We start from the raw sequence: 24,821 nt of genomic DNA on the forward strand, positions 1-24,821 counted from the left end.
CCACTTCAGTTTCTCCCACAGGAACAAACACAGTACTAGAGTGTGTATATATATATATATATATATATATATATATATATATATATATATATATATGTGATGTGTGCAGTAAATGCATTTCAGAAGCAAATAAATAGTTTCTTTTTGTTCCAAACACTTTTCTCTCTTCCCTTGTTTCTCTCTCACTGGTGGGTGTTTTAATTTCAACCTCCTCCTCAAAGCCTCCACTTTCTAATTTTAATTTTTAGTCAGTGACATTCTCTATTATTCCTAAATGGAAATATGATGTTAGAAATTTGATTAAAATGCCAGTAGTATATACTGGAAATATATATGTTACTATGTTTGAGGAACTTTATTATGTTACATGTGTAGCATCATATAAACCTCACAATAACCCAGTGAGCAGATGTTATTATTATTCTTCTTTTAAAGATGAGAAAGCTGATACTCACAGGAGTTAATGACCCAAAGTCAAAAGCTCCTACTTAGCACCTAGCACCTATTTCTTATTTCATATCCACCATGTTATAGTTAATAAAACTGTCATGTCACAGAAAGATTTTCGAAATATTCACATGTGACATAAGATACTTTGGCACTGGTTTATCAGTGTCATATGTATTGACTGGTATATCAATAAGCCTGCCATTTCAGAAAAAGGAATAAACAGAAAATAAAGTTTGAAAATTGAAAAAGTAATGGTTTAACTATATACTTTGTTACCCAAGCTTGAAACCTCTGAGTTGATAATTTTTGTTGTCTGCTTTGTCACTCAAAGTATAACTTATCACTTTTGATAGTATATCTGAAATGTGTTCCAAATCTTTCCCAGCCTCCATTATAATTCCCACTGCGATTCCAGTTTTTATCACTTGATCGACTGCTTCTATCAACTCCTAACTGGTGTTCTCTTCTACTCAAGTCTATTGTCCACATTGCCTTTTGAGGTATTTTCATAAATGGAATATTTAATTTGTTCATCTTAAAATAGTATCCAAGATTTCCTTGTGCCCATAAATAAAACTTAAAATCCTTAGACATTCTAGGCCTTTCAGCCAAAATCTCCAGATTTTATTTTCCTGTGGTATCCCTTAGTGTCTTGCATTCTAAGAGGCTATTACTGATGATGACAACAATAGGAAAAATCCTAAAAGTAAAGCTGAGGTGTGACAGTTCACTGTTTGTTTTTCCTGCCATTAAAAAAGTACAAAAAGGTCACCTAAAGACCTCAGCATCACTTTATTATCCAACTAGGCTTGTAACTTCTATCTTAATTATTTAATGCTATTAAAAAAATGAAAGGATAAACAATCTCTAAGTAATACTTAAATATCACCCTCCAAGTTGGCTACTATTGTTGAACTAAGAAGAGTTCATTGTTTATTTCCAAATATATTTAAACAAAATTTTTAAACTAATTTGTAGGGAAAGCCATTTGAATTGATTGGTATGATTAATTTTATATACCCTAAATATTTACTGGAGTCCCTGGGTGGTGCAAAGAGTTAATGTGCTTGGCTGCTAACCAAAAGTTGGAGCATCAAGTCTACCCAGAGGCACCTCAGAAGACAGGCCTGGTGATCTACTTCCAAAAATACATTCACTGAAAACCCAATGGAATATAGTTCTATTCTGACTCACATGAGGTCACCATAAAGTCAAAATCAACTCAACAGCAACCGGTTGATTATTAAGTATTTACCTATTTCTTATTTCTGTATGTTTATGTCAGCAGATTAGGGGAGGAAGAGAGCGATGGTGACAGGAATCACCTAGCCATTCAAAGCGCTAAGCTGAGCTCACAGTATGGGATAAGACGTTGCATACTGTTCACTCCCAAAATCTAAATGTTTTCTTAGATAGAATATTCTTGTAAATGCTGTAGTATGATTCTCAGTGTGCTATTAGAAATCTGCAAGAATACATTCAATCTGATTTGTTTAAATATTATGATGTGGCTAAATAATTAATCTTATAAATAGCTACATAAATACCTTCTCACATTGTTGACCTTGGTTCCATTCTATATTACAGTAATTCTGAGTATCAAGAAAAACAAACCATAGGTACATATTTAAATGAAATATGGTATGTATCCAAAGAATATCAGTCAATATCAAAGCAATAGCACTGAATTGTAGTAGCCTTGTTATTATCCAGTCTGTGATATGTTTTCAATACTGTGTTCTGGTTGTAGGTTTGATATGAAAAGGAAGATTACTGAAATTGTATTGATGGCAATAGAGACGAGAAGCAGAAATGCTGGTAAACATGTTGCTTTCATTCCTTGCTACCTAATTTTCCCAGCACTATGCAATTGTGGGAGGTGCAGCAAAGAAAACGGACATAACAATTTTACTTCTAGGACGACACTTTAGATTGCAGCCATTCTTGAAAGAGGGAGCAAATCACATGTTATGCTCTCCACTCAGGCCAGATGGCGAAAGGAAATTATATTAGGGTGGGAAAATACATCAGAATTATACGTCATTGTTTTAAAGATGAGAAAAGTGAGGCCTTGAGAAAACTAAGGTTAAAGGACTGATTGGGAACATATCCTAGATATCCTGACAACTAGCCTAGAAGGTATTTTCCCCCCATTCCAAACATTATTTCTCCACTCCCACCTTTCGTTTATGCTCCACTTTGTACGGAATCACGTTAATCACTAAAGTGAGACCAACATAGTCAGTGACTCTAAACATTAATGGAATACCTACCATGGGCCAGACACAGTACTAATCATTTTACAGACTCTTAGTATTTAGCCTTTCAACAACCCAATGAAAGGCTGACACTCTTCTCTTTTTCACAGGTGAGCAAACTGAGATTAGGAGAAATTATGTGACTTGTCCTAAATCTGCTAATAAGTGGCAGATTTGAGATGTGAGCTCAGTTCCATTGGACTCCTAAAATTTGTTATAATTTCCAGATGCTTTCTTCACTGGGAAAGACTGAGTTAAATTCTGGAAGGATAATTATAGCTTACAGTAAAGTGGTGTTTATGTCATTAATAAGAATTATATTAGTGTCAATAATACCTGCTAAACCCCCAAAAAATACCTGCTAAAGACATTTAAAATATTACATTAGGGAGCAATATTGCATAATGTAGGTTCTGAATTCCCAGGTTCCTTGTTAAGTGTCTTGAGCAATTCACTTGTCTGAATGTAAAGGCTATACACATTAACAGAAAACTGTACTATAGAGTACCAAGAACAAAGTTAAGGGAAGTCTATGGAGCTAAAAATAGTAGCTCAGTCTTGGGCCAGGAGTCCTCTACTGAAAGGAAACATGGACAGAGAAAATGCTACACTCAGAGAACACAGACAAATGAGCACACAGAAAGCAATAACACGTGCATGCCCTCATTTTTTCGACCTCTCTCTGTCCTTATTTTTCCCTGGTCTTGCTATTCTGCAACTGCAATTGCTTGCCTAAACAACTGTTTGTGGAACAAAGACTGGGAAAACAAAAGGAAGAAAGATATTCATTCTGTTGACCCCAAGAAAAGCCAAGGCTATTTTTGACAAATGTTTTCAGACAGTCTCTAGTAGAGATTCAGAATGTGCAGAAGGGTGTGCTTGCTGACCAAGGACTGCTCAACAAATGCCCTTTGATGACTAAAAGCTAAAAATATAAACTTATACCAGCAATCACTCATTCTGAGGGGTAGGCTCCTAAGTGCCATAAAGCCCATGTAGTTTGTCTCTGGGGAGCTAATAGACTTCCATAAAGGTCACGGATGAGATCAAGGAAAGGTCATCCTCTGAAGTGGAAGCTTGTAAAAGTCATCACAATCCATGAGTTGCCATTTCAGTAGTGCTCCATCTTAGGAGATTCTAATATGTTTCTGATAGGATCTTCATCTAAATCAGCCAAGATAATTCTAACACAATCGATTGTACTGTAGCTTCAGGACATGAAAGTACAGTGTTTATTGTCATTTTAAAACCAAAGGGGAACTTGAGAATAAGAAGTAGCTAGAACATATCCAGTATTGTCCAAGGAAGACAATACCATGGTTTTAGACAACTCATGCATTTGTGTTAAAAAAAAAAAAAAAATCCTAAAGTGGTGAAGGTGCTTAACACAGCTACTCTAGAGCGATAGAAATATCTATTGAGAGTAGCCAAAAATGTGTTGTTTTCTACACACCTAACCAAGCTATTTATGTAAAACTTAGTTTATAAACTGGCATGTACTAGGAGAGAGTAGCTGATGGCTATTCTTCTCCTTGAGAGGGCAAAATCAAGGCCTTTTCAGGTTTTGGTTCCCCCACAGGTCTAGTAATTTTGTATACTGTAATATGGGATAGACTCTACCCCCTCCAAAAAATAGCTTTATGAATTGCATTTTACATGCAATTTTTAAACCTCCCATTATAATTGATAAATTGAGACTACAAATTAGAATTGATTTTAGTAGTCCTGATTACGTCTTAGTAAAATTAGACCATTAAATTCCAGAGTCTACAAAGCCCACACTCTGGATACTCTTTGATTTCACTAAGGTATTCTCTCTTCCATTTGAGACCTTGTCTGACTGAGCTAGTAGTAATTCTCTCTTTTTGAACAAATTTTCAATTGTACCTGAACTCAATTATAACTTAATGAGTATTATAGGTAACCTGACATACTACATGAATCTAATTGATACATAAGTATAACTCCCAGAAATGAATGACAAATTCATAGTTCACATCAGAAAAAAAAGAAAAGGCAGATTTTAATAGAAAAGAAAATGTCTTACTTGGTTAAGAATGTCTTGTTTCTGTGCATGCAAGGAAAGAAAGAATACATGTGTTAATGGAAGATAAGTATATTCATTATCTCATACTCCTGATAAGATAATTAAAATTTCAAGTTTACAGATTGATTTTAAAGCAGATTCTAGACTTGTGGTTCTCCAACTGTGGTTCTGTACCAGGAGCATCAGCATCAACTGGAAACTGATAGCAGTGAAATTCTTGAGCCCAACCTCAGAACTAGTGAATCAGGAACCCAGGGTGGGGGCGGCAATCTATGTTTCACAAGCCCTCCAGAAGACTCTGGTGCACGCTAGAATGTGACAGCCATTGCCTAGGTCAATCTTTGCCTATAATAAGCAAATAGTTTTAACTGACATGAAATAAAAATAATGAATAACACATACGGTATGATCAAAAACTTTAAGAGAGAATTATGAAAATATAACAGTGTTTATAAAGGTATATTAGAATATGAATACTTATTCCCCACTCTGGGTGTTTCATTCCGTTAGAATAACACACCTAGCCCTCTTCTCTTTCCATACCTTTAAAGATATACACATACACATACATTGTTATTAGTGAACTAAGGAATCTAAGGAAATATATATATATATGGCCAAATATATATATGGTTATCTTTAGGGAGAAAGAACAGGTTTTATCTCTGTGTATATATTAAATAACATGCATTTTTCAAGTATGGCTGAGAATATAAATATTAGTGACATTTTTGGGTCTACAGCAACTCAGTAAATTTGTCATCTTTAATTAGGATATATAATAAGTCCTCATTAATAGTCTTAATTTATCAATTTATAATGGGAGGTTTAAAAATTGCATGTAAAATATAATTCATAAAGTTATTTTTTGGAGGTACGGAGTCTAAAGAATTGTGTTCCATATCCCAGTACACAAAATTATTAGATCTGTTGGGGAATCATTATTTGATTTCTTCTTCTTTCTTTTGTTGTCACTGGAACAATTTTTGTTATTATTGGAAGTCTGGAACAAAAACATATATGCATGCAAGGCCAAACTAATTTTTTTCTCATATTTCCGAATTCCAATATTCTCATAATATCATTTATATCTGAGATGTCCTGACTATATTTTATTTTGAAACCTCTTACTAAGATCAAATCCCTACTACAAACTAGCTGTAATCATAATTTTAACTTTATATTGTTCCCATAAGATTAGGTGGAGACTAAGAAATATCTTACCTTGCTTGGTATGAGCCTAATAAATTATGTACTTGGATATGCAACACTCGTTTCACAAGCAATGCCATCCAACGTGCTGAAATACTTTCCCCTTCCTTTGTTTAGTCCTGTTTCCCAAGGCCTTCGCTCTCACTTTATGGCCTAGTCAGTGAAGTGAAAGGAAAGGGCATCAGGCTTAAACTAAGCTCACAGATAACTAGGTTTTAATGTGGTTATTGTCACAAGTCTAGCTGGTTAACCTTGGGAAATTCCTTTTACTTTTTTTTTTTTTTTAACTTAAAAACTTTATAATTTTATTAATTTAGGAATAACAAGGCATTTTTTCAGATTTTTATTCTTAGAGATTCCTTATGGTCATTTGTTTTGATTTATATTTTGTGACTCTATTACTCATATCCTCAAAGAATAATTACTAGATTATCTTTAAAAGATGGGAATAAAAATAAAAGATTCATACTGATTGCATTTAATATTTCTTCTCTTTCAAAATAGACCTTCACTGGGCTTACTTTTTATACACAGCACTTTTAAAATGCACTAATTTAACTGAATTAAAAGGAAGATAATTAATGCATCTACCATTTAAGCAGCTTGCCTTGTAATGGGAGAAGCAACTTAAGCTATATTTAGGTTGTGATATTTAGGTTGTTCTCTCTTTGCAAATTGATTTTATATATCTGATATAAGCCATCTTCGGCTTAGAAAACAAGGGATTAATTATTCATCCTAAAGGCAGGCTGGATTAATCACTTTTCTAGATTTTCCTGTGTCAGTGAGCATCTATCAGCAATTATTCACGCTAAACAATTTTGGGTGTAACTTGACCAGTCAACAGACCATGGTAACTTCATTTTTAAATTGATATGAATTTTTCATACTCTTCGATTAACTTTTTATAAACTGAAGGATGTCATGCGTCAGAAAGAATCTCAAGGGCTTAAGGATTGCTTCCTCAGCATTGGAAATTCCTAATTATTTCCTATGACTACTAGTTTTTCAAATAGTCACATCAACTTTAAAATTTTCTTCTGAATAATAAATTCCAACCAGTGTTAAGATTAGAGCATGATTTCACTCTCAAGTTAGAGTTATATTTAGGTCACTATATGATCCAGCTTTTTGTTTTTCAACTCTTATATTTTCAGCTCTTATATTAATAATGCATTTCACCAGCAGATCTCTGTGTCTCTGGAGTGGCATTTCATTATTGAAAATGCTGACATCACATGTGTGTTTAACAATGAATCCAGTAATTATGTCAATAAATCTAGTATACGGTGACTGATAATTCTCATCAAAAATACAGTATCAGTAGGATTAAATCCTGAGAGTTGTTTAAATAAGAAATAATTGGAAGAAAAAGGCTACTTTGTAAACAAGATCATGTTTCAACTGAACTTCTAGCCAGCAGCTATCTTAAGGGAGAAAAAAATAAAAGCACTTATCTCTGTGTATATATTAGATAACATGCATGTTTTCAAGAGTGGTTGGAAATATAAATACTAATGAACTTTTTTGGGTCTACAGCAGACCAGTAAAGTTGTCATCTTTACTTTTCCCATTCTGCTTTCTTGAACATTAAGGTTTTTAGTTGTCCAAGTTTATCTGTCAACATTTTTTTTTTTTTTCTCATTCTATAGCATCTGGTAAAATATAACTTGTGGAAAAAGTAAGCCAGACATTTGCTTTTTACTTGACATATGAAAATCAGAATGACTTTCAACTTTCTTTATTTTTCCTATCAGTTACAGGTACTAAAGATTAATTTTGTTTCTTAAAAAGAAAATAATTCTTAGTAAGGTTGAAGAGATTGAAAATGTACAGTACTTTATTAGCAGAACAGAATAAGAAAATATGCAAAATATCTAACTACGAGAAATACTGAGAAAAAACTAGAGAATAATACAGAAGTTATGAGGTTGGAATTTACAGAGTGGCTTGTGACAAACTATTCTATAAATCACAGAGAAGTACAATATTAAAGGATAACTTCAACTGTACTCTTGGAGACATGCAAAAACAAAACAATGATAACAAAAAACAAATCACATTTTAGTCAGCAAACAAATCTCTCTAGATGGACATCAAGGCAAAAGGGTCTTTTGATAGTTTGTTTTAACTTCCACATAACCCAAGTATCACTTGGTGAAGTTGTAAATGAACTCACAGTAATGATGATCAAACATTTACTATATAACATCTCTCAGCTAACATTAAACTGAGGGCTATTTAACAAATACTTAGGGAAGAAATAACGTTCATGCAAGCATGGTGTTCCAGAACAATTGACGGGACATGCAGTGTTTATAAGGAAAGAATCCCAAGTACTCAGAAGCTCACTAGTTACATGTTAAGCACAAAATAGGGGTAGAAAATCCTCTGTTTTTGTCCAAGTTGGCTTCCTAAGGCAAGAGACTTATATCTACCACCAGAGCTTCCTTTTGTCAAGAGAATAACTCAGTAAGGAGTAACTCTTCTCCCCATACTCTTATCCATTTAGAGTTAAATTTTGTAAGTCATAGGGTCATAGACACATTTCCTCACCTCCGTCTATTCCCATTTCCTGTTTTCTAGAAAAAGAAAAACCTAACACTATGCTGTAAATGATTTTTTTCTCTTTCAAGCATGCAATAGAGAAATGTTATTCTCATTACCAAAACACTGTTGGATGAAATATGTGGTACTTTCACCTTTCTTCCAGAATAGCATTTAACCAGAAATTTCATTTTGTTTGTATTATGTTATAGCATATGTATGTTTGTATGTATATGTATACACACATATGCATTGCATATAACACACACACATATATATATTTTGTACTCTTTATGTAAGAAATTTCCACATATCAAAGCAGATATAATGAAACTGATATTTAAAAAAAAAAAAAGTTTTACCCCTTCAGGATTATACTTTGCAAGCACACCATTACCATGGAATTCTTCAAGAACATCCTTTAATTTCTTTGTAGAATCTATAAGAAATAGAAAACACAAAAAAATATTTATTTACGTGTATTGAGGCTATGCAGCCCAGCCTAGAAACAAAAGAACTCTTAGAACATATATAAGCATCAGTAGAAATTCAATCTAGAAATCAACATATAAAATGTGATTTACTACTTTTGAAAGGTTATTTCATTGTAGAAGACAGTCACAAAGAAGATAAAATTAAATAAAAGAAAAGCAAAGAAAAAAAGCATGTTTTGCCAAAGGCATTGCCCAAGAATGGGGCCACTGACTATGTGTTTATGAATGAATGTACTTGTTCATTCATAAATACATAAGTAATGTATTTTCTTCTTTATTCTGAGAATATGACATGAAAGTGAATAAGTTTTAGTTCAAAAACAGAAAAAAATCGCAGACATACTTTGAACTTTACCATTTACAGAATGCATTTTTCATATATCACTGCATTAATTTATAACATCCCAGCCTGATAAATAAGAAAAATTAAATGTGCAGCTAAGCCTCAATAGTGAATTTATTCAAAGGCCAGCTATGGATTTGAGCATTTTGCAGATATTTTCAGGGAGACTTTTTTTTTTTTTTTTAATTTTTATTAAGTTTCAAGTGAACATTTACCATTCCAATCAGTCTGTCACATGTAGGTTTACATACATCTTACTCCCTTCTCCCACTTGCTCTCCCCCTATTGAGTCAGCCCTTACAGTCTCTCGTTTCGTGCCAATTTTGCCATCTTCCCTCTCTCTCTATCTTCCCATCCCCTCTCAAGAGTTGCCTACACACTCTCCCGTGTCCACCTGATTTAATTAGCTCACTCTTCATCAGCATCTCTCTCCCCCCGACTGACCAGTCTTTTTCATGCCTGATGATTTGTCTTCGGAGATGGTTCCTGTCCTGTGCCATCAGAAGGTCTGGGGAGCATTGTCTCTGGGATTCCTCTAGTCGCAATCATACCATTAGGTGTGGTCTTTTAGTGAGAATTTGGGGTCTGTATCCCATTGGTCTCCTGCTCCCTCAGGAGTTGTCTGTTGTGCTCAGGGAGACTTTTTTAAATATTCAGGAAGCTTACCACTAAAGCTAACTTAAATTTGAAGCCAATTCTAATTCTGCCTTTAACAAAAATTAATTTTTTCAGTCCTTAGTTCAAATAGCATTCACATTTTACCATATATTTATTTAATTTATTGGTGAACAACTTTCTCTGCTCCACCAACCTCTACTTCAGGCATGCTTCACCTGTGCATCCCCTACGGGCCAAGCAGTTTCATATTTTATATGTTAAATACATATACAGTAAATATTCCTATCCTGTCTGTTCAGTATGTTTCTCAGATATCAAAGCAATACATGTGATATATTTTCAAAGTAGAACATGTTCTAGCATTTCTTATAGTGTTCCTAAGAAAAATATTTATGAAATAAAAGCTCAATAATCGAATTGAATTTTGGAAACCCTGCATACAATAGCTCCCTCCTGAAGACTCAAAATTCATTAAAGGCTATAAGAAGTCTTGACAGAAAGCAATCTATGTAGATTAAACTCTACATTCACTAAACTTAGTTGAATATGAAATTATTTTTTGTATTCTAATAACTACTATTATAATTCTAAGGCTCTCCTACTATTTGCCAAGAATTATATTAAAACCAAAAACACCAAATCCATTGCCGTCGAGTTAATTCCAACTCATAGTGATCCTATAAGACGGGGTAGAACTGCTCCATAGGGTTTCCAAGACCAACTGGTGGATTTGAAAGGCCAACCTTTTGGTTAGCATCCAAACACTTAACTGCTGTGCCACCAGGGCTCCAAGAACTACGTTAGGTCCCAGAAATTCAAATATAAATTAGAGAGACAGCATCCAAGTCCTTATATTTTGCAGGAGGAGGGCTGACAATGAACAAGTTAACAAAAAATAAATAAATAAAATAATTAAGATTGTTATAAGTTCTATTATGGAAATAACCAGATGATGAGGTAAGGAGTACATATAAATAAAATGGTCATGGAAAGCCTATTTGAACAGATAACATTGGAACAGAGAAGGAATTTGGGAATGTTTGTGAGGAAATGATTATAATAAATAACCATGAAATTCAAGCTGGTGAGCATAGAGGTAGGAGGTAGGGTATAGGTATAGAGCTAATGGTAGTATCAGATGACTGGAGGTCATGGACTGAAATTAAAATAGCTGCTGTTGGTGAACTAGAGGAGGAGTTGGTATGTTTCTGTAAAGGATCAGATAGCAAATATCTTAGGCTTTGCAAGCTAGATAGTCTCTACTGCATCTATTCGACTCTGCCATTGCAGTAGGAGGGCAGGCATATTAATGGGTGTGGGTTCCAATAATATTATTTACAATAACACGTGGCAGGCCAGGGTTGGCCCATGGGCCATAGTGTGTGGACCCAAGTATTAGAGTAATTAAATTATTCATCAGAGAATACCATGTTCGAAACTCCCTTCATTCACAGGTGTTCATTTACTTGTGTGCTAGAAATGAAGGAATGCAGTGAATAAAATATTTAAAGAAATTACCAGAAGATATAGAAGAAAACTTTTCACATGGCAGTAGTACCTTAAGACTAAGCCATAGAACATAGCTGCTAAATTTAAAGTTAGATAAACAGAATCCCTATTTTTCTGGTTGTTTCAGGCAGAAGGGTAAATCTAATCTATAATACTCCATCCTTACCAGGAGGAAAACTCTCCTGTATATATTGTAAAACCATGTATTTCTCACTAATCTTTTTTTTTCTATTCCATTTTTTAAATTATTTCCATAAGTCTAATTACCATCATTGTGATGGTTCCACTTTCTACCTATTTTAATTGAATGTGTATATAATTGTAGTCCTGTTATGATCAAGTAGATTTTTTTTTTTTTAATTTAACTTAGTTTCTTTCCACCCCAGGAATTTAATTTTTTTTTTTTTAAATTGAATTCTTTGTTTAGGGGTGTGTGTGTGTGTGTGTGTATAGATAGAAAGATAGATAGGTAGATGGACATAGATACATAATATTTTCCAATTCTAAAAAAAAACAAAACTAATTTACAAATGAGCTTTTGAAACAACCTGGGGGTGAGGAGGACTTTCTCTTAGATGATGGTAAAGTACATAAGGAGTACATTTTATGAATTATAGTACAGTTTCACTTGAAATGTACAAATCCCTTCTTTTACATTGTAAATTCGATGGGTTTTGTGTATTTTTTTATTGAGATAAAATTCACATAATATAAAATTTTACCACGTTAACCGTTACAAACAGTTCACTGGTTTTCACTATATTCAGAGATGTGTAACCATCACCACTAATCCCAGAACATTTTCATCACTTTCAAAAGAAACTTTCACATCCATTAAGTCGTCACTCCTCATTCTCTCCTCACTGCCTCCCCTCAACTTCTGGCAATCATTAATCTACTTTCTCTCTGTATGGATTCACCTATCCTAGGCATTTCACATAAATGGAATCATATAATATGTGACCTTTTATGTCTGGCTTCTTTCACTTAGCATAATGCTTTCCAGTTTCTCTATGTTGTAGCATGCATCAGGACTTCATTTATAGCGGAGTAATATTCTGTTGTATGAATATACCACATTTTGTTTATCTGTTTGTCAGCTGATGGGCGTATGGGTCACCTCCACACATTGGCTATTATGAAAATGCTGCTATGAACATTCATGCACAAGTTTTTGTGTAAACATATGTTTTCAATATTCTTACCTCGGAGTGGAATTGCTGGTTCATAGGATAACTTTATTTTAATGTTTTAGGGATCTGCCAAACTGATTTATACAGTGGCTGCATCATTTTACATTCTTACCAGCAATGTGGGAGGGTGAAAATATCTCTTCATCCTTGACAACACTTGTTATTTTATTTTGTTTGTTTGTTCATTTGTTTTTATTATAACCTTCCTAGTGGAAGGAGGAAACTCTGGTGGCATAGTGGTTACGTGCTACGGCTGCTAACCAAAAGGTTGGCAGAATCCATCAGGCACTCCTTGGAAACTCTGTGGGGCAGTTCTACTCTGTCCTATAGGGTCGGAAGTGGTTTTGATTTGCATTTCCCTAATGACTAATGAACTTAAGCATTGTTTCATGTGCTTATTGGCCATTTGCATATTTTCATTAGAGAAGTGTCTATTTAAATCCTTTGCTCATTTTCTTAAAAATTGGGTTGAGACTGCGTTTGCTTGAAGTCTGTGTAATTTCCTGTGTATTTCGTTTTTGGTATATACTTTGCTAGCACTTTCCATCTGTGATAAGAGCTAATTTGTCATATAGGAGCCCTGGTGGCGCAGTAGTTAAGAGATCAGCTGCTAACCAAAGGTTGGTAGTTCAAATCCGCCAGCCACTCCTTGGAAATCCTATGGGGTAGGTCTACTCTGTCCTATAGGATCACTATAAGTCAGAATGGATTCAAGGCAACAGTTTGGGTTTTTTTTTTTTTTTTTTTTTGGTATGTTCTCTGTTGGATTGCTTGTTGCCCTACCAAAAAACAAACAAACAAACAAACCCACTGCCATGGAGTCGATTCCGACTCATAGCGACCCTATAGGACAGAGAACTGCCCCATAGGGTTTCCAAGAAGCACCTAGGGGATTCGAGCGACCTCGTTAACAGCTGTAGCTTTTAACCACTATGCCACCAGGGCTTCCGCTTGTTGCCATAGGGCAAAAATAAATGCATATTTTCACTTTTGCATGTCTTTCAACTTTATTTCAAAACTGAAACAATTGAGATTGGATCGATCAGAGCTACCCCTAAGGTACAAAAAAATTACAGTAATTGTTTAGACATGTACAGTGGTAGAAACTCGCTGCAGCCGAGACAGGAGCATATATTTAATAGAAAAGTAAAATTGATCTATTTTTCCAAATTCTCCTTTATGGATTCTATGGAACTATTCTAAGTTAGCACAAGCCCTCTTCTGCACACACCACAGAGACATACACACACAGATGAACACATACTGAGATAATCATATCCTAAGAGAGCACATTTATTTTCACTAGACCTTAGCTCCAAGATAAAACTGAAGAGATGGAAGATATATTTGTTTCTCATACGTCCCCCACAGAAACTTAGAGTCACCCTCTGAAATTGCCTTTTCATTTCAGGTTTCCATAAGATTAAAAAAAAAAAAAAGTTCCAGAGAAGGTAACAGCCTTTAAAATTATTCATTTCATTTTTTAATGGTCATAGTTTATATTGCAATATCCTTAATGAGGAGACCATGTGCTAAACAAACAGCCAGAACCTGTATATCTGTGACTGTCATTTCCGTAAACTGGGGCTCAATTCTGATCTTGTTGTGGAAGAATTTAAGAAGCTCTGATATATATTTGGAAACCCTGGCGGCGTAGTGGGTAAGTGTTACAGCTGCTAACCAAAGGGTCAGCAGTTCAAATCTGCCAGGTGCTCCTTGGAAACTCTATGGGGCAGTTCTACTCTGTCCTACAGGGTTGCTATGAGTCAGAATCGACTCGACGGCACTGGGTTTGTTTGTTTGTTTTTGGTTAATATATATTTGGAAACCCTGGTGGCGTAGTGGTTAAGTATTATGGTTGCTAACCAAGAGGTTGGCAGTTTGAATCCTCCAGGTGCTCCTTGGAAATTCTATGGGGCAGTTCAAGTCTGTCCTATAGAGTCGCTATGAGTCAGAATCAGCTCAATGGCAGTGGATTAATATATATTCTGAGCCCTGATGGCACATGGTTTAGAGCTTGGCTGCTAACCAAAATGTCTACAGGTCGAATCCACCAGCCGTTCCTTGGAAACCCTATGGAATTTTCAAGTTCTAATATCTTTCCAGTTCTAATCTCTTGACTTCTGAAGTTTACTCAAAACCCAGTCTCTACCTCACAATCAAGTTTGGTAATTGGACTATTATCTAGTTTTTCTATTCCTGTCTCAAAAGTCTTTGTTGGGCCCAGGTTCTCTGTGATTGAGCCTTGACTTACCCAACTAATCTTCTTCTGATGGGAACTTGGGAATGGAATAACAGAGAGTTCCAGGTATCCTAGCTGGGACGCATAACCTTTAAACAGAAAGTCCTGAAGTGAAGTTTCTACTTGTATACTTGGATTTGCAAATTACACTAGATTGGGAAATTCCCATTGCTATTTTCTACCTACCCTTGTAGGAAGACACAGGTTTACCTTATTTTGTAATTCAGCTGTTTTGTGTGTGTGTGTGCATGTGTGTGTTTTACCTTTCCACCTTTCCTCTCCTTTTGATTATGTCAACCCTGGATCATGTTCTGTTCAAAACACTCTTAGTAGAGTGAGCGGAAGAAAGATTCCACAACCAGGTCTGACCTGCCCTCTTGGACAAGACATATGAAAGAAGTGATGCCTGGATGAATAAATGGTGCATAGAAGACACAGTCCTCAGTCATATTTCAGCTAATATTGAAGCTTCAAGTGAGAGAGCACAGTGACAGATTCCATGCTGAGCAATGCTCACAACTCCAGGCAGCCAGCCAGCCAGCTAGGCAGGCAGCTGTGAGTTCAGTGATCAGTTCATAGTTAGTACATATCTGTAATGGGACAAAGGGCTGGCATCAAGGAAGATTGGCAAGTGCAGTGCTAGGCAGCCAGGTTCAAATAGTTGGTTTAGCTCCTGTGATCAGGGATCAGGACAGATGCTGAACACAAAAGATTGGGTCTCCAGAAAAGCATAGAAAGGCTGTGCCTTGGGGCAGTTCTGGAACACAAGGCTAATGCCAGAGGCATCGATGCTTGGCTTTGCTAGCCAGGCAGAAGGCTTGGAAACAACACTATACCAATTTTTCCCCATGGAGTAGCATAGGTATCTTCCCAGGAACTAACTGAATATGAATAACAACAGCAAAGAGAATGGGGTCACTTTAGTTTATCTTTTCCATCTCCATTAGAATCACTTGAGAACTGATAAGGTAATGATCCTGAAGGTGGGAGTCAATTTGTTCAACAAACTACTTTTGTTATGGTGGGGGGAGTACAGAAGAAATGTATATGGGGACGAGAGATTAATCTTCTTCTTGTGGCTTGGTTCTCCAGCACCTGCTCTGGCACATGAGTAGTGCCCACTCCCCTCTCATGTTTGTCTAAGTCATCTAATATGATGCCAAGAGAGTTAAGCTGCATTTTATGAATCAACATGCAATTTTCATAATGTTCTGATTCTTACATCATTCTCTAAAAAAATGAAACAGGCTTTACATTAATCTGAAATTTGAAAATAAATTAATAAGGTCATTTGGCAATGTTTAAAAAATAGAAGATTCAAGATAGCAAGTCCCAACAAATGTTACAAGAAAAATGAAAGACTTTTAATTTACTTCACAGCTCTTCAGGCATCTGTTACATCTTGAGTGAGCTTCCTTTGTGATTTCACTGCTTCTTTTTCTCTTCATTCCCAAAAACTCAACACACATTTGTCAGATTAATCTTGAAAGCCCCATAGAGTAATGGAAAGATTTAGAGCCAGTTATATTTGGATTTGTATCTTAGTTTCAGAATTCTTGGCTGAATATCCCTGGCATAATTTAATCTCTATGGCTCAGTTTTCCAGTACTTAAAATTGGACTAATGATATGGATCTTGCAATACTTTGCTTAATAAAGTGTCTGGTACCTAATAAATTCCTGTTCCTCTGTTCCATTCTGAACACAGCATCAAACATACCATCATCTTTCAACAGTTTTCTGTTGTCTTCAGATTTAAGCATCCTCTGTAGGTCAAAAAGTGATCCAAACTTGTTATTGTTATTAACTAATGTCAAGTTGGCTCCTGACTCATGATGATCCTGTGCACAATAGAAAGAAATACTGCCTGGTCCTGCATCATCCACATGATAGGTTGTGGATTGGACCATTGTAATCCATAGGGTTTTCATTGGCTGATTTTCAAAAGTAGATCAATAGGACTTTCTTCCTTGTCCGTCTTAGTCTTGAAGCTCCACTGAAACCTGCTCAGCATCAGAGCCTCAAGCCTCCACTGTCAGATGGTGGTGGGTGTGCATGAGGTACATTGTTCGGGAGTAAAACCTAGGTCTCCCTCATGGAAGGCAAGAATTCTACCACCAACCAATATCCCCCAATCTAAATCTACACAATCACAACTATTTTCTATGCCTTTTTTATTTACAATTCAAAATCAAGCCATCCAATTTCCATGATATTCCATTATTTTAGAGCCCTTCCTTTGCTCATGGTGTCCTTTTTGCCTAGGATTCCCTTCAATGCCACCTAGAGTACAAACACAATGTATATCATATTTACCTGCCACCTTGTCCACAAAACCTTCTTCAACCACAGCAGGTAACAACATACCCTTCTTGGAACTCTGTAAAATACATCTCAGAATCTATACCTAGGTTATATGTTGAGTGCTATTAACACTGTTAATTACAGCTTGCATGTATAGAGTATTTGCTGTTTGCAAAGTGTTTATTTTCTCATTTGAAATTCACAATGACCTTATTTCTTTTTTTAAACTTTCCTCCCTCTTAACACGAGGTAAAATCAAGGCTAAAGAAATTGTTACTTATTCAAAATTACACAGCTGTAGAGATGAAATAGTGGCTCAAATTCTGGTATATGACTCAAACCTACTCTCTTAACTGCTGGAGAAAAGAACCAACAGACGTTTCCATTTTAGCCAAGGCACCTAGATTCGAGTCCATGACCTTGCACTACAGTTTTTCCAGAGAAGTTAACATCTTCTAATATTCTATATTTATTTTCTATCTTATTGCACTAGAATATAAATTGCATGAGCAGGTTGCAATATTAAATCACATGGTTAGAGTTGGCCTCTGTGAAAAGGTGGCATTTGAGCAAAATTTTGAATCTGATACACTTTTTAAAAGAAGCACTGTGTGCTTATGAAACTGGTGAAATATGAATAAGGTCTGTGGAGTGTATCAATTTTGATGTCCTAATTTCAGCAGTATTTTGTAAACTGTATTTATGCAAGATGTAACCATTAGTGAAGGTGATTAATGAGACCTCCCTGTACATACTTTTTGTAACTTCCTGTCACTTTCTGTGAAGCAACAGCCTATAGAAGACAAGGGAAAAAGCAGGTAGAAAATTATGAAACTATTACAGTAACCCAGTCTAGAGATGTGATGACCTGCATGAAGGTATTAGTGGTGGTGTGAAAATGAAGAGTTAAGAATGATCCTAAGAATTTATGTTTGAGCAATTGAAGGAATGAAGGTGCCACAAAGTAAAATGAGAAAGACGGTAGATGGAACAAATTTGGAGTGGAGTTCTAAATTTTAGTTTTAAACACTACATTTCAGATATCTATTTGATATCCAAATGATCTGTATGAGTGTAGAATTCAGGAAAGGGAATTGGGGAGAAGAATTAACTTTGAGTAATTTGTATATAGATGATAATTAAAACCACATGGAAAGTGAGTGCAGATAGAGAAGATACCAAGTACTCAGTTCTGGGTCACTCTGAAGTTCAGAGGTCAGAAAAAGAGAAGGACTTTACAAAGGAGACTAGGAATGAGTCTCTAGTGAAATAATAAGGAAAACAACAAGAAGCAATGTGTCAGGAAGGCAAAGTATAAAATTAAGTTGACAGGTCAAGTAAGATAAGGACCAGAAACTGATCAGTGGATTTAGTAAGAGGGAGGCCACTCAAGTGCCTATCAAGAGTTATTTTAGTTTAGTGTTGGGAACCAAAGCCCAATCACAGTGGGGTTAAGAGAAAATAAAATGAGAGGGATGGGAGACAACAAACATAGGCAACTCATTCAAAAAGATTTACTTTAATGAAAGCAAAGAATATGAGCGATGGCTGGAGTGCTGAAAGTGGAGTTAAGGTGTCTTTTTTTTTTTTGAGAAGGGAGAAAAAAACAACATGATTATAGAAATGATCCAGTGGAGTGGGAATAACTGAAAGTGAAGGGAATAGGGGAAAAACCACTAGAATAGTGTCCTTGAGTGGTTGTTAAGGACTGAATTGCCACTCCACAAAATACTTGTTAGAATTTCTTTCCCTATACCTGTGGATGTATGGAATCCTATTGGAAATAGGGTTTTCTTTGTTAGGTAATGAGACCATATCAGTGTAGGCTTTGTCCTAGACCTAATCACTTTTAAGTTAAAAAAAAAAAAAAAAGCAGACTGAGACACAGAAGCAAGCACAAATGGGGGAAGACAAGGGCCATGTGAAGCTTGTCTACAAGCCAAGGAACCAAGAAATACCCAGGCTTTAGATGAGGAAGGAATGGACTCAGATGAGACCCTTATTTGGACTTTTAGTCTCCAGAACTGTGAGAAAATAAATTTCTGTTCTTTAAAGTAACGCATTTTTGGTATTTGTGTTACAGCAGCACTAGGTAACTACGGCACTAGTCAAGAAAGAATGGACTCCTGTTCACAGCAGGTCTGGCTTTCGGTGGGAGCATGAACAGCTGACCTAAATGAGAAGGCAGAGTATATGGGTTCATATGCTGGGAATGGGTAGATGTGGAGTTGGTGTCTGTGAAGTTCTGATTATTTCAAAGTTTTTTCAGTAAAAGAGGAAGAAAGGCCAACAGCTGAGAAGAGAGGAGGTGAGGTTTGAGGTTTCAGGAGAGTGTTGAGGTATTGAAAAGCTATGAGACAGCAAAAGTGAATGGATAGGGGAAATGTGCTTTATTATGGAGCCACACTGAGGGCCAATCAGCATGAATATTTTCCTTTAACTGTTGTTATAAAGTAGGTGGTGAATTAAAATTAACTGTGGTTATGGTTTTGATATCCAAGTGCAATGAAGCCAGAGGGGTAAAGGACTTGAGGAAGAAAGCAAAGGGTTAATTTTAATGACTGTTCATGCAGGATCACACTTGGGTTTTGGATCATTACCTCAATTCAAGGAAGCTCCGTTGTGTGACTCTGACAGCCATTCTCTGTACTTAGAGAGAAAACAGTTCCTGGAGATTTTTGTGTTTTTTAGAGCTGTATAGCTTCTACCCAGATGCCACCTTCTCTATGCCAGCTAAAAGGAGATATGTAAAAGAGAAATTCCAGTTTCTATGCATGTTTCCCATGAGCTAACTGCCCTACAGTTGTGATCATCTTTTACTTCTCTCCGCCTTCATTTTTATCCCCATTTTGTTAAGCACCTGATTACTCTTGGACATGTTTATTTCTGGATTTCTGGTTAATAATAGTCTTTTCAGCCTTCCTCTTTGGCCAGAGAATGATAAAATAGAGTGCCAGCACTTCAAATCTGCCTAGAGCTGTTGTTAATAGCAACGGAAATAGATGGTTTCTCTAAATCATTCTCCCTTTCCCAGCCTCCGAGGTTGATGATACTCCACCATCCGCAGCCCAAACGTGGTTGATTCATTTTGGAGAGGTTGAATAACAATTGTGAGAAGATTCTGGCAATTTACTGCCCCTCAATATACTTTCTAGATTATATGGTTGAAGCGACATGGTTCCCCCACCTTTTGCTTGAAATCTGCTTATTTACCCCTCTAATTTTTTTGGTTTGCTTGTTTTTAAAAATTGATTTTGAGTCATTAGGTTTGGTGTTAAGAGATTTTACAAACTGCACTCAGTACTATTTTACCTAAAAGATAGATTAAATGCTTTTTAAAAAATAATGTTGCAAAAAATGATGGTTTCATGCAGTAACTGTTCAAGCAGTTCCTTCACAGATGTCATGTTCTGTGTCCAAAATAATGAAACCATTCTTCAACTAAGTATCCATGTGTTTAGACTGACAAGTGCTACTTATCTACGATTCATTATTTGCAGTGACATTATTGCTGTCAGTAAAATGGGGATAATCAAAATAGTATCTAAATTGAGGTTCTTTGGACATTAATACCTGATGCATATTAAATGCCAGCGAAATGTGAGCCAATTATATTGTTTGTGCTGTCATATTTTGAGATTTTTTTTCTTTTTTTTAACTTCAGGTTATTCTCAATTTTCTCCATTTTTGTTCCCTAGATGCTTTAAAAGTCCTGATTTGAACCACTGATCAGAATATAATAAAATCTTGTGATGTTTTAAAATAATGCTATATTTAAAATACAATTTTTAAATTTTTGTTGTGGAAAATTCACTTTTGTGGGCAATAGAATTAAGCTCAGTCAATTATATGTGTTTAAGTCAAAACATTTAATGAAATGCAATTATGAGTTATAGTTTTATATCTGCACATTATTAAAATTTTTAAAACCCACAGCAGTTCATAATGTGACAGTTTTATTTTTTTAAGTCCTTACGTGGGTTGCAAACATTAACTGAGAAACCAGACATTTTGGCTACAACAGTGTATTCCCTAGTTGCAATGACAATAACATCCTGTTTTAAGACAATACAAAATTACCAAAGTTTCCAACACAGCTCTGTATACATTTACTAACAAACATTACGTTAGGCAATATGGAAAAACCAAAATCTGTTTATTTTTCTAACATAAATATTTTAAAGAATATAATATTTTAGCATACACATTTAAAAAATATATAAAAATCCAAAATATTGTTCTAAAATTTTAAATTCAAAACAGCACTCAGAAATGTGCATATTTATCTTGTGACTCTATATATCTACTTATCTTACCATACCTCCTGAGGCTGAAAATGCTTTAATGCGAGAAGGAGAGCTGTAACTGAAAACATAATGAGAGCTGGTTGAGGCATTTGCTTCCAGAGCTTGGCTCTTAAATGAGCTACACAGAAGAGTCGTCTCACAAGATGGACCTCCATTTTCTCCCTTGGCCACAACATACAATGATTCTAAGATAAATAATTCTCTTCAGGTACACTAGAAGGAGCCTTATTCTCACACCTGCTTAATTTCCTAATATTTCTATCTCTAACTTTTACTGGACACCCTGGTGGCATAGTGGTTAAGAGCTATGTCTGTTAATCAAAAGGTTGGCAGTTTGAAGCCACCAAGTGCTCCTTGGAAACCCTATGGGGCAGTTCTATTCTGTCCTATAGGGTCGCTATCAGTTGGAATTGACTCGACGGCAACAGGTTTGATTTGGTTTTAACTTTTACTACTCTCAGTCCTTATCCCACTTTTTGTGAAAAGTTCTTATTGGGTAGTTTGACAATTTCTAATCCCATACGAAACCAAAACCTAACCTATTGCTGTCAAGTCTATTCCAACTCATAGCGACAGAGTAGAACTGTCCCATAGGATTTCCAAGGCTGTCATCTTTACCGAAGCAACTGCCACATCTTTCTATCTTTCTCCGTGGAGTGGGTTAGAACTTCTGACCTTTCAGTCAGCAGCTGAGCGCTTAACCACTGAACCACCAGGGCTCCTTTTATCCTACTCTCAGGTAAACTTAAAAAAAAAAAAAAAGAGGGGGGCAAAAATTCTAGTTCTGATATGACTGTGCTTTTCTGGCATACCAAATTCTCCTGGGTGCCACAAAATATTAAGCACTCTACTAATAGCCAAAACGTTTGTGGTTCATAAGACAGGCCTAGTGATCTGCTTCAAAAATGTCATAGACCTGAAAACCCTATGAAGCATTTCTGTTTCGCACACAAGGGGTTGCCATGATTTGGAATCAACTCAACAACAATAACAGTAATAATAGTATCAGTATTATATTTCAGTATTACTCTGACAAGTGAACAAGTTCAATCAATCCACTTAAAGCTTAAATCGGAAATTTTAACCTGAGAATTTTACCTAAAATGTGACAACAAATTTTATATTTTTAAACATTTTTGGAAAGAGAGGAAACTGGAAATGAAATACTAAGTGTATGAATATTGTCCTTGTTTCCCTTGGAATACCCTTGTCCTGTGGGGTGTTTTGTTTTTAAATGTTATCTTTCAAAATTTGCATTCTTACATTGGAATATTTGCTGAAAGTACTTGTAATAAATTTTGACATTCTTTGTTATCAAATGAAAAACCTGCTAACAAGTGCTAGCTAAAGATGTAGGCTTTTCTGGGTGAGATGTGTGGCTGTATCTAAGCAATTCACCTCTTAGGATCAGGGCTAATCTTGAATTGTTTAAACATTTTTAAAGATCTAAAGAAGGAGATGGATAAAAGTGGTGATTTTATAAAGGAGTTGAGTTACAAAGCAAATCTGAGCTAGTTTAGGAGATTTAAGGACCCTGTGACACCGCACAATAAAAGATCAGGATGAGAGCTTCCAGTGAGAGTGATCCTGCAGCAGTCCTCCTCAGTGAACTGCAATCAATGTGCTGCCACTGCAGAGAAAATTCTCAATCATTTTGACCCTGGGATTTTTTTTTTTTTTTTTTAAACAATGTCAGTCCCATACACTGATTTATCATTTTTTTTTTAATTAAAACAAAAAGCAAATAAATAAAAATAAAAATCAACCATGACCTAAAAGCCACCAAACATAAACTAATAGTGCTTTTAGGTAGGAATTAAAGATGATATTCAATCAAAACTTTTGTTGGTATATTGCTCTGAAAACCCAGGGGCTTTAGTGGAATTCTGTAAAGTTTATTGTTCATTAAATAGTGTGTTAGTTCAGGTACTCTGAGAAGCACATACGAATAATTGAGGAAACACCTGTGAAGGATAAAGGGAAGCAGGAATAGGAGCAGGCAGGGAGAACCTTCAGACCATGATGCAGATCTCACTCCTGTGAAATGGAACACAAAAGAAGATTGGGTAGGAAAGCCTCAGACTGCAGTACAGCTTTGAGAAAGTCTCAACCAGGAGCTGCCGAGCAAACATTGGCCACTGGAAGAATTCTTTGTTGGAGAGAATTGACCTGTATCTACCACTATTTACTGTGCTTAGTCATTGCTTGGGAGCAGCATATGGAGAACATAGCCTTAGTGCAAATATTTCAAGAAAGTACAAAATGTAACATCCGAATGAGGAGAAGGTGGTCAAGGCTCATGTGAAAAGCTTTCTGTCACCATTCATCAAAGTATCCAAAAAGAATTCAAAAGTAAAGAGGAAAAAAATGGGGGTGGGGGAGGGTGATGGGGAAGGTCTTTTCATATCTCCAGGACATCTTATTGAGCATGCTAGGAAGATTTAGGGCACATTTTAGGGTTGTTAATTATGGAGATATCCAACTGATCTTTTTGTCTCTCAATATCACTGCTAATTTTGCAACTGAAAGGTATTGACAGCCTTGAAGGCATATTAATAGTATTGAGGATATAGTATCTGAAGTGAGGTACTGATTAAGATTACATTTCTCCAATGAAGGATTAATTACAAGTCTTTGCCTTAGTTATCTAGTGCTGCTATAACAGAGATACTACAGATGGACGGCTTTAACAAACAGAAGTTTATTTTCTCACAGTTTAGGAGGCTAGAAATTCAAATTCAGGGTGCCAGCTCTAGGAGAAGTCTTTCTCTCTCTGTTGGCTCTGGGGGAAGGCTCTTGTCTCTTTTCAGTTTCTATCCCTTGGCAACCATAGTGGTCTTCATGTGGCATGATATCTATCTTCCTCAAATGCACTTGCTTGCTTAGTTGCTTGCTCGATCTGCTCTTTTTATATCTCAAAAGAGATTGGCTTAAGATATACATTACACTAATATTGCCTCATTAATATAAAAAAGAAAACCTATTCCAACTGGATCATAAGCACAGGTATAAGGTTAGGACTTAAAACACATATTTTGGGGGGCACAATTCAATCCATAACAACTCTGATAGCAAGAAAGTACTTAGACTGATCATTTGTGTTACAAAATAGTTATCATGCCTAAGAATACATGAAGTTTGAAAAAAAAAAATAAAAAACCCAGTCCTATAGTTTATTGCTTAGCTTTCAAAATTTGTAGGATGACAGCTACACCAACAGACATCTTAAATCTAATATAGAGGCTGGAGATACCATAGTGGATGATAAAAATGTTGAAGAACAGGTCATATCAAAGAG

The 24,821-nt window shown here is 35.7% G+C and overlaps 1 protein-coding gene across 1 annotated transcript in view; it reads right to left on the reverse strand.

The window, feature by feature from the left end:
- Positions 1-24,821, reverse strand: part of LOC100666244 (diacylglycerol kinase beta) — a 456,718-nt gene that overhangs the window by 267,986 nt on the left and 163,911 nt on the right. The window contains exon 3 of the mRNA XM_064290029.1: positions 8,877-8,953. Within this exon, the coding sequence (XP_064146099.1) occupies positions 8,877-8,953 (77 nt within the window). The remainder of the gene's footprint in view (positions 1-8,876; positions 8,954-24,821) is intronic.

Source organism: Loxodonta africana, chromosome 8 (assembly GCF_030014295.1).
Source record: "Loxodonta africana isolate mLoxAfr1 chromosome 8, mLoxAfr1.hap2, whole genome shotgun sequence".
In the NCBI taxonomy this organism is placed as follows: Eukaryota; Metazoa; Chordata; class Mammalia; order Proboscidea; family Elephantidae; genus Loxodonta; species Loxodonta africana.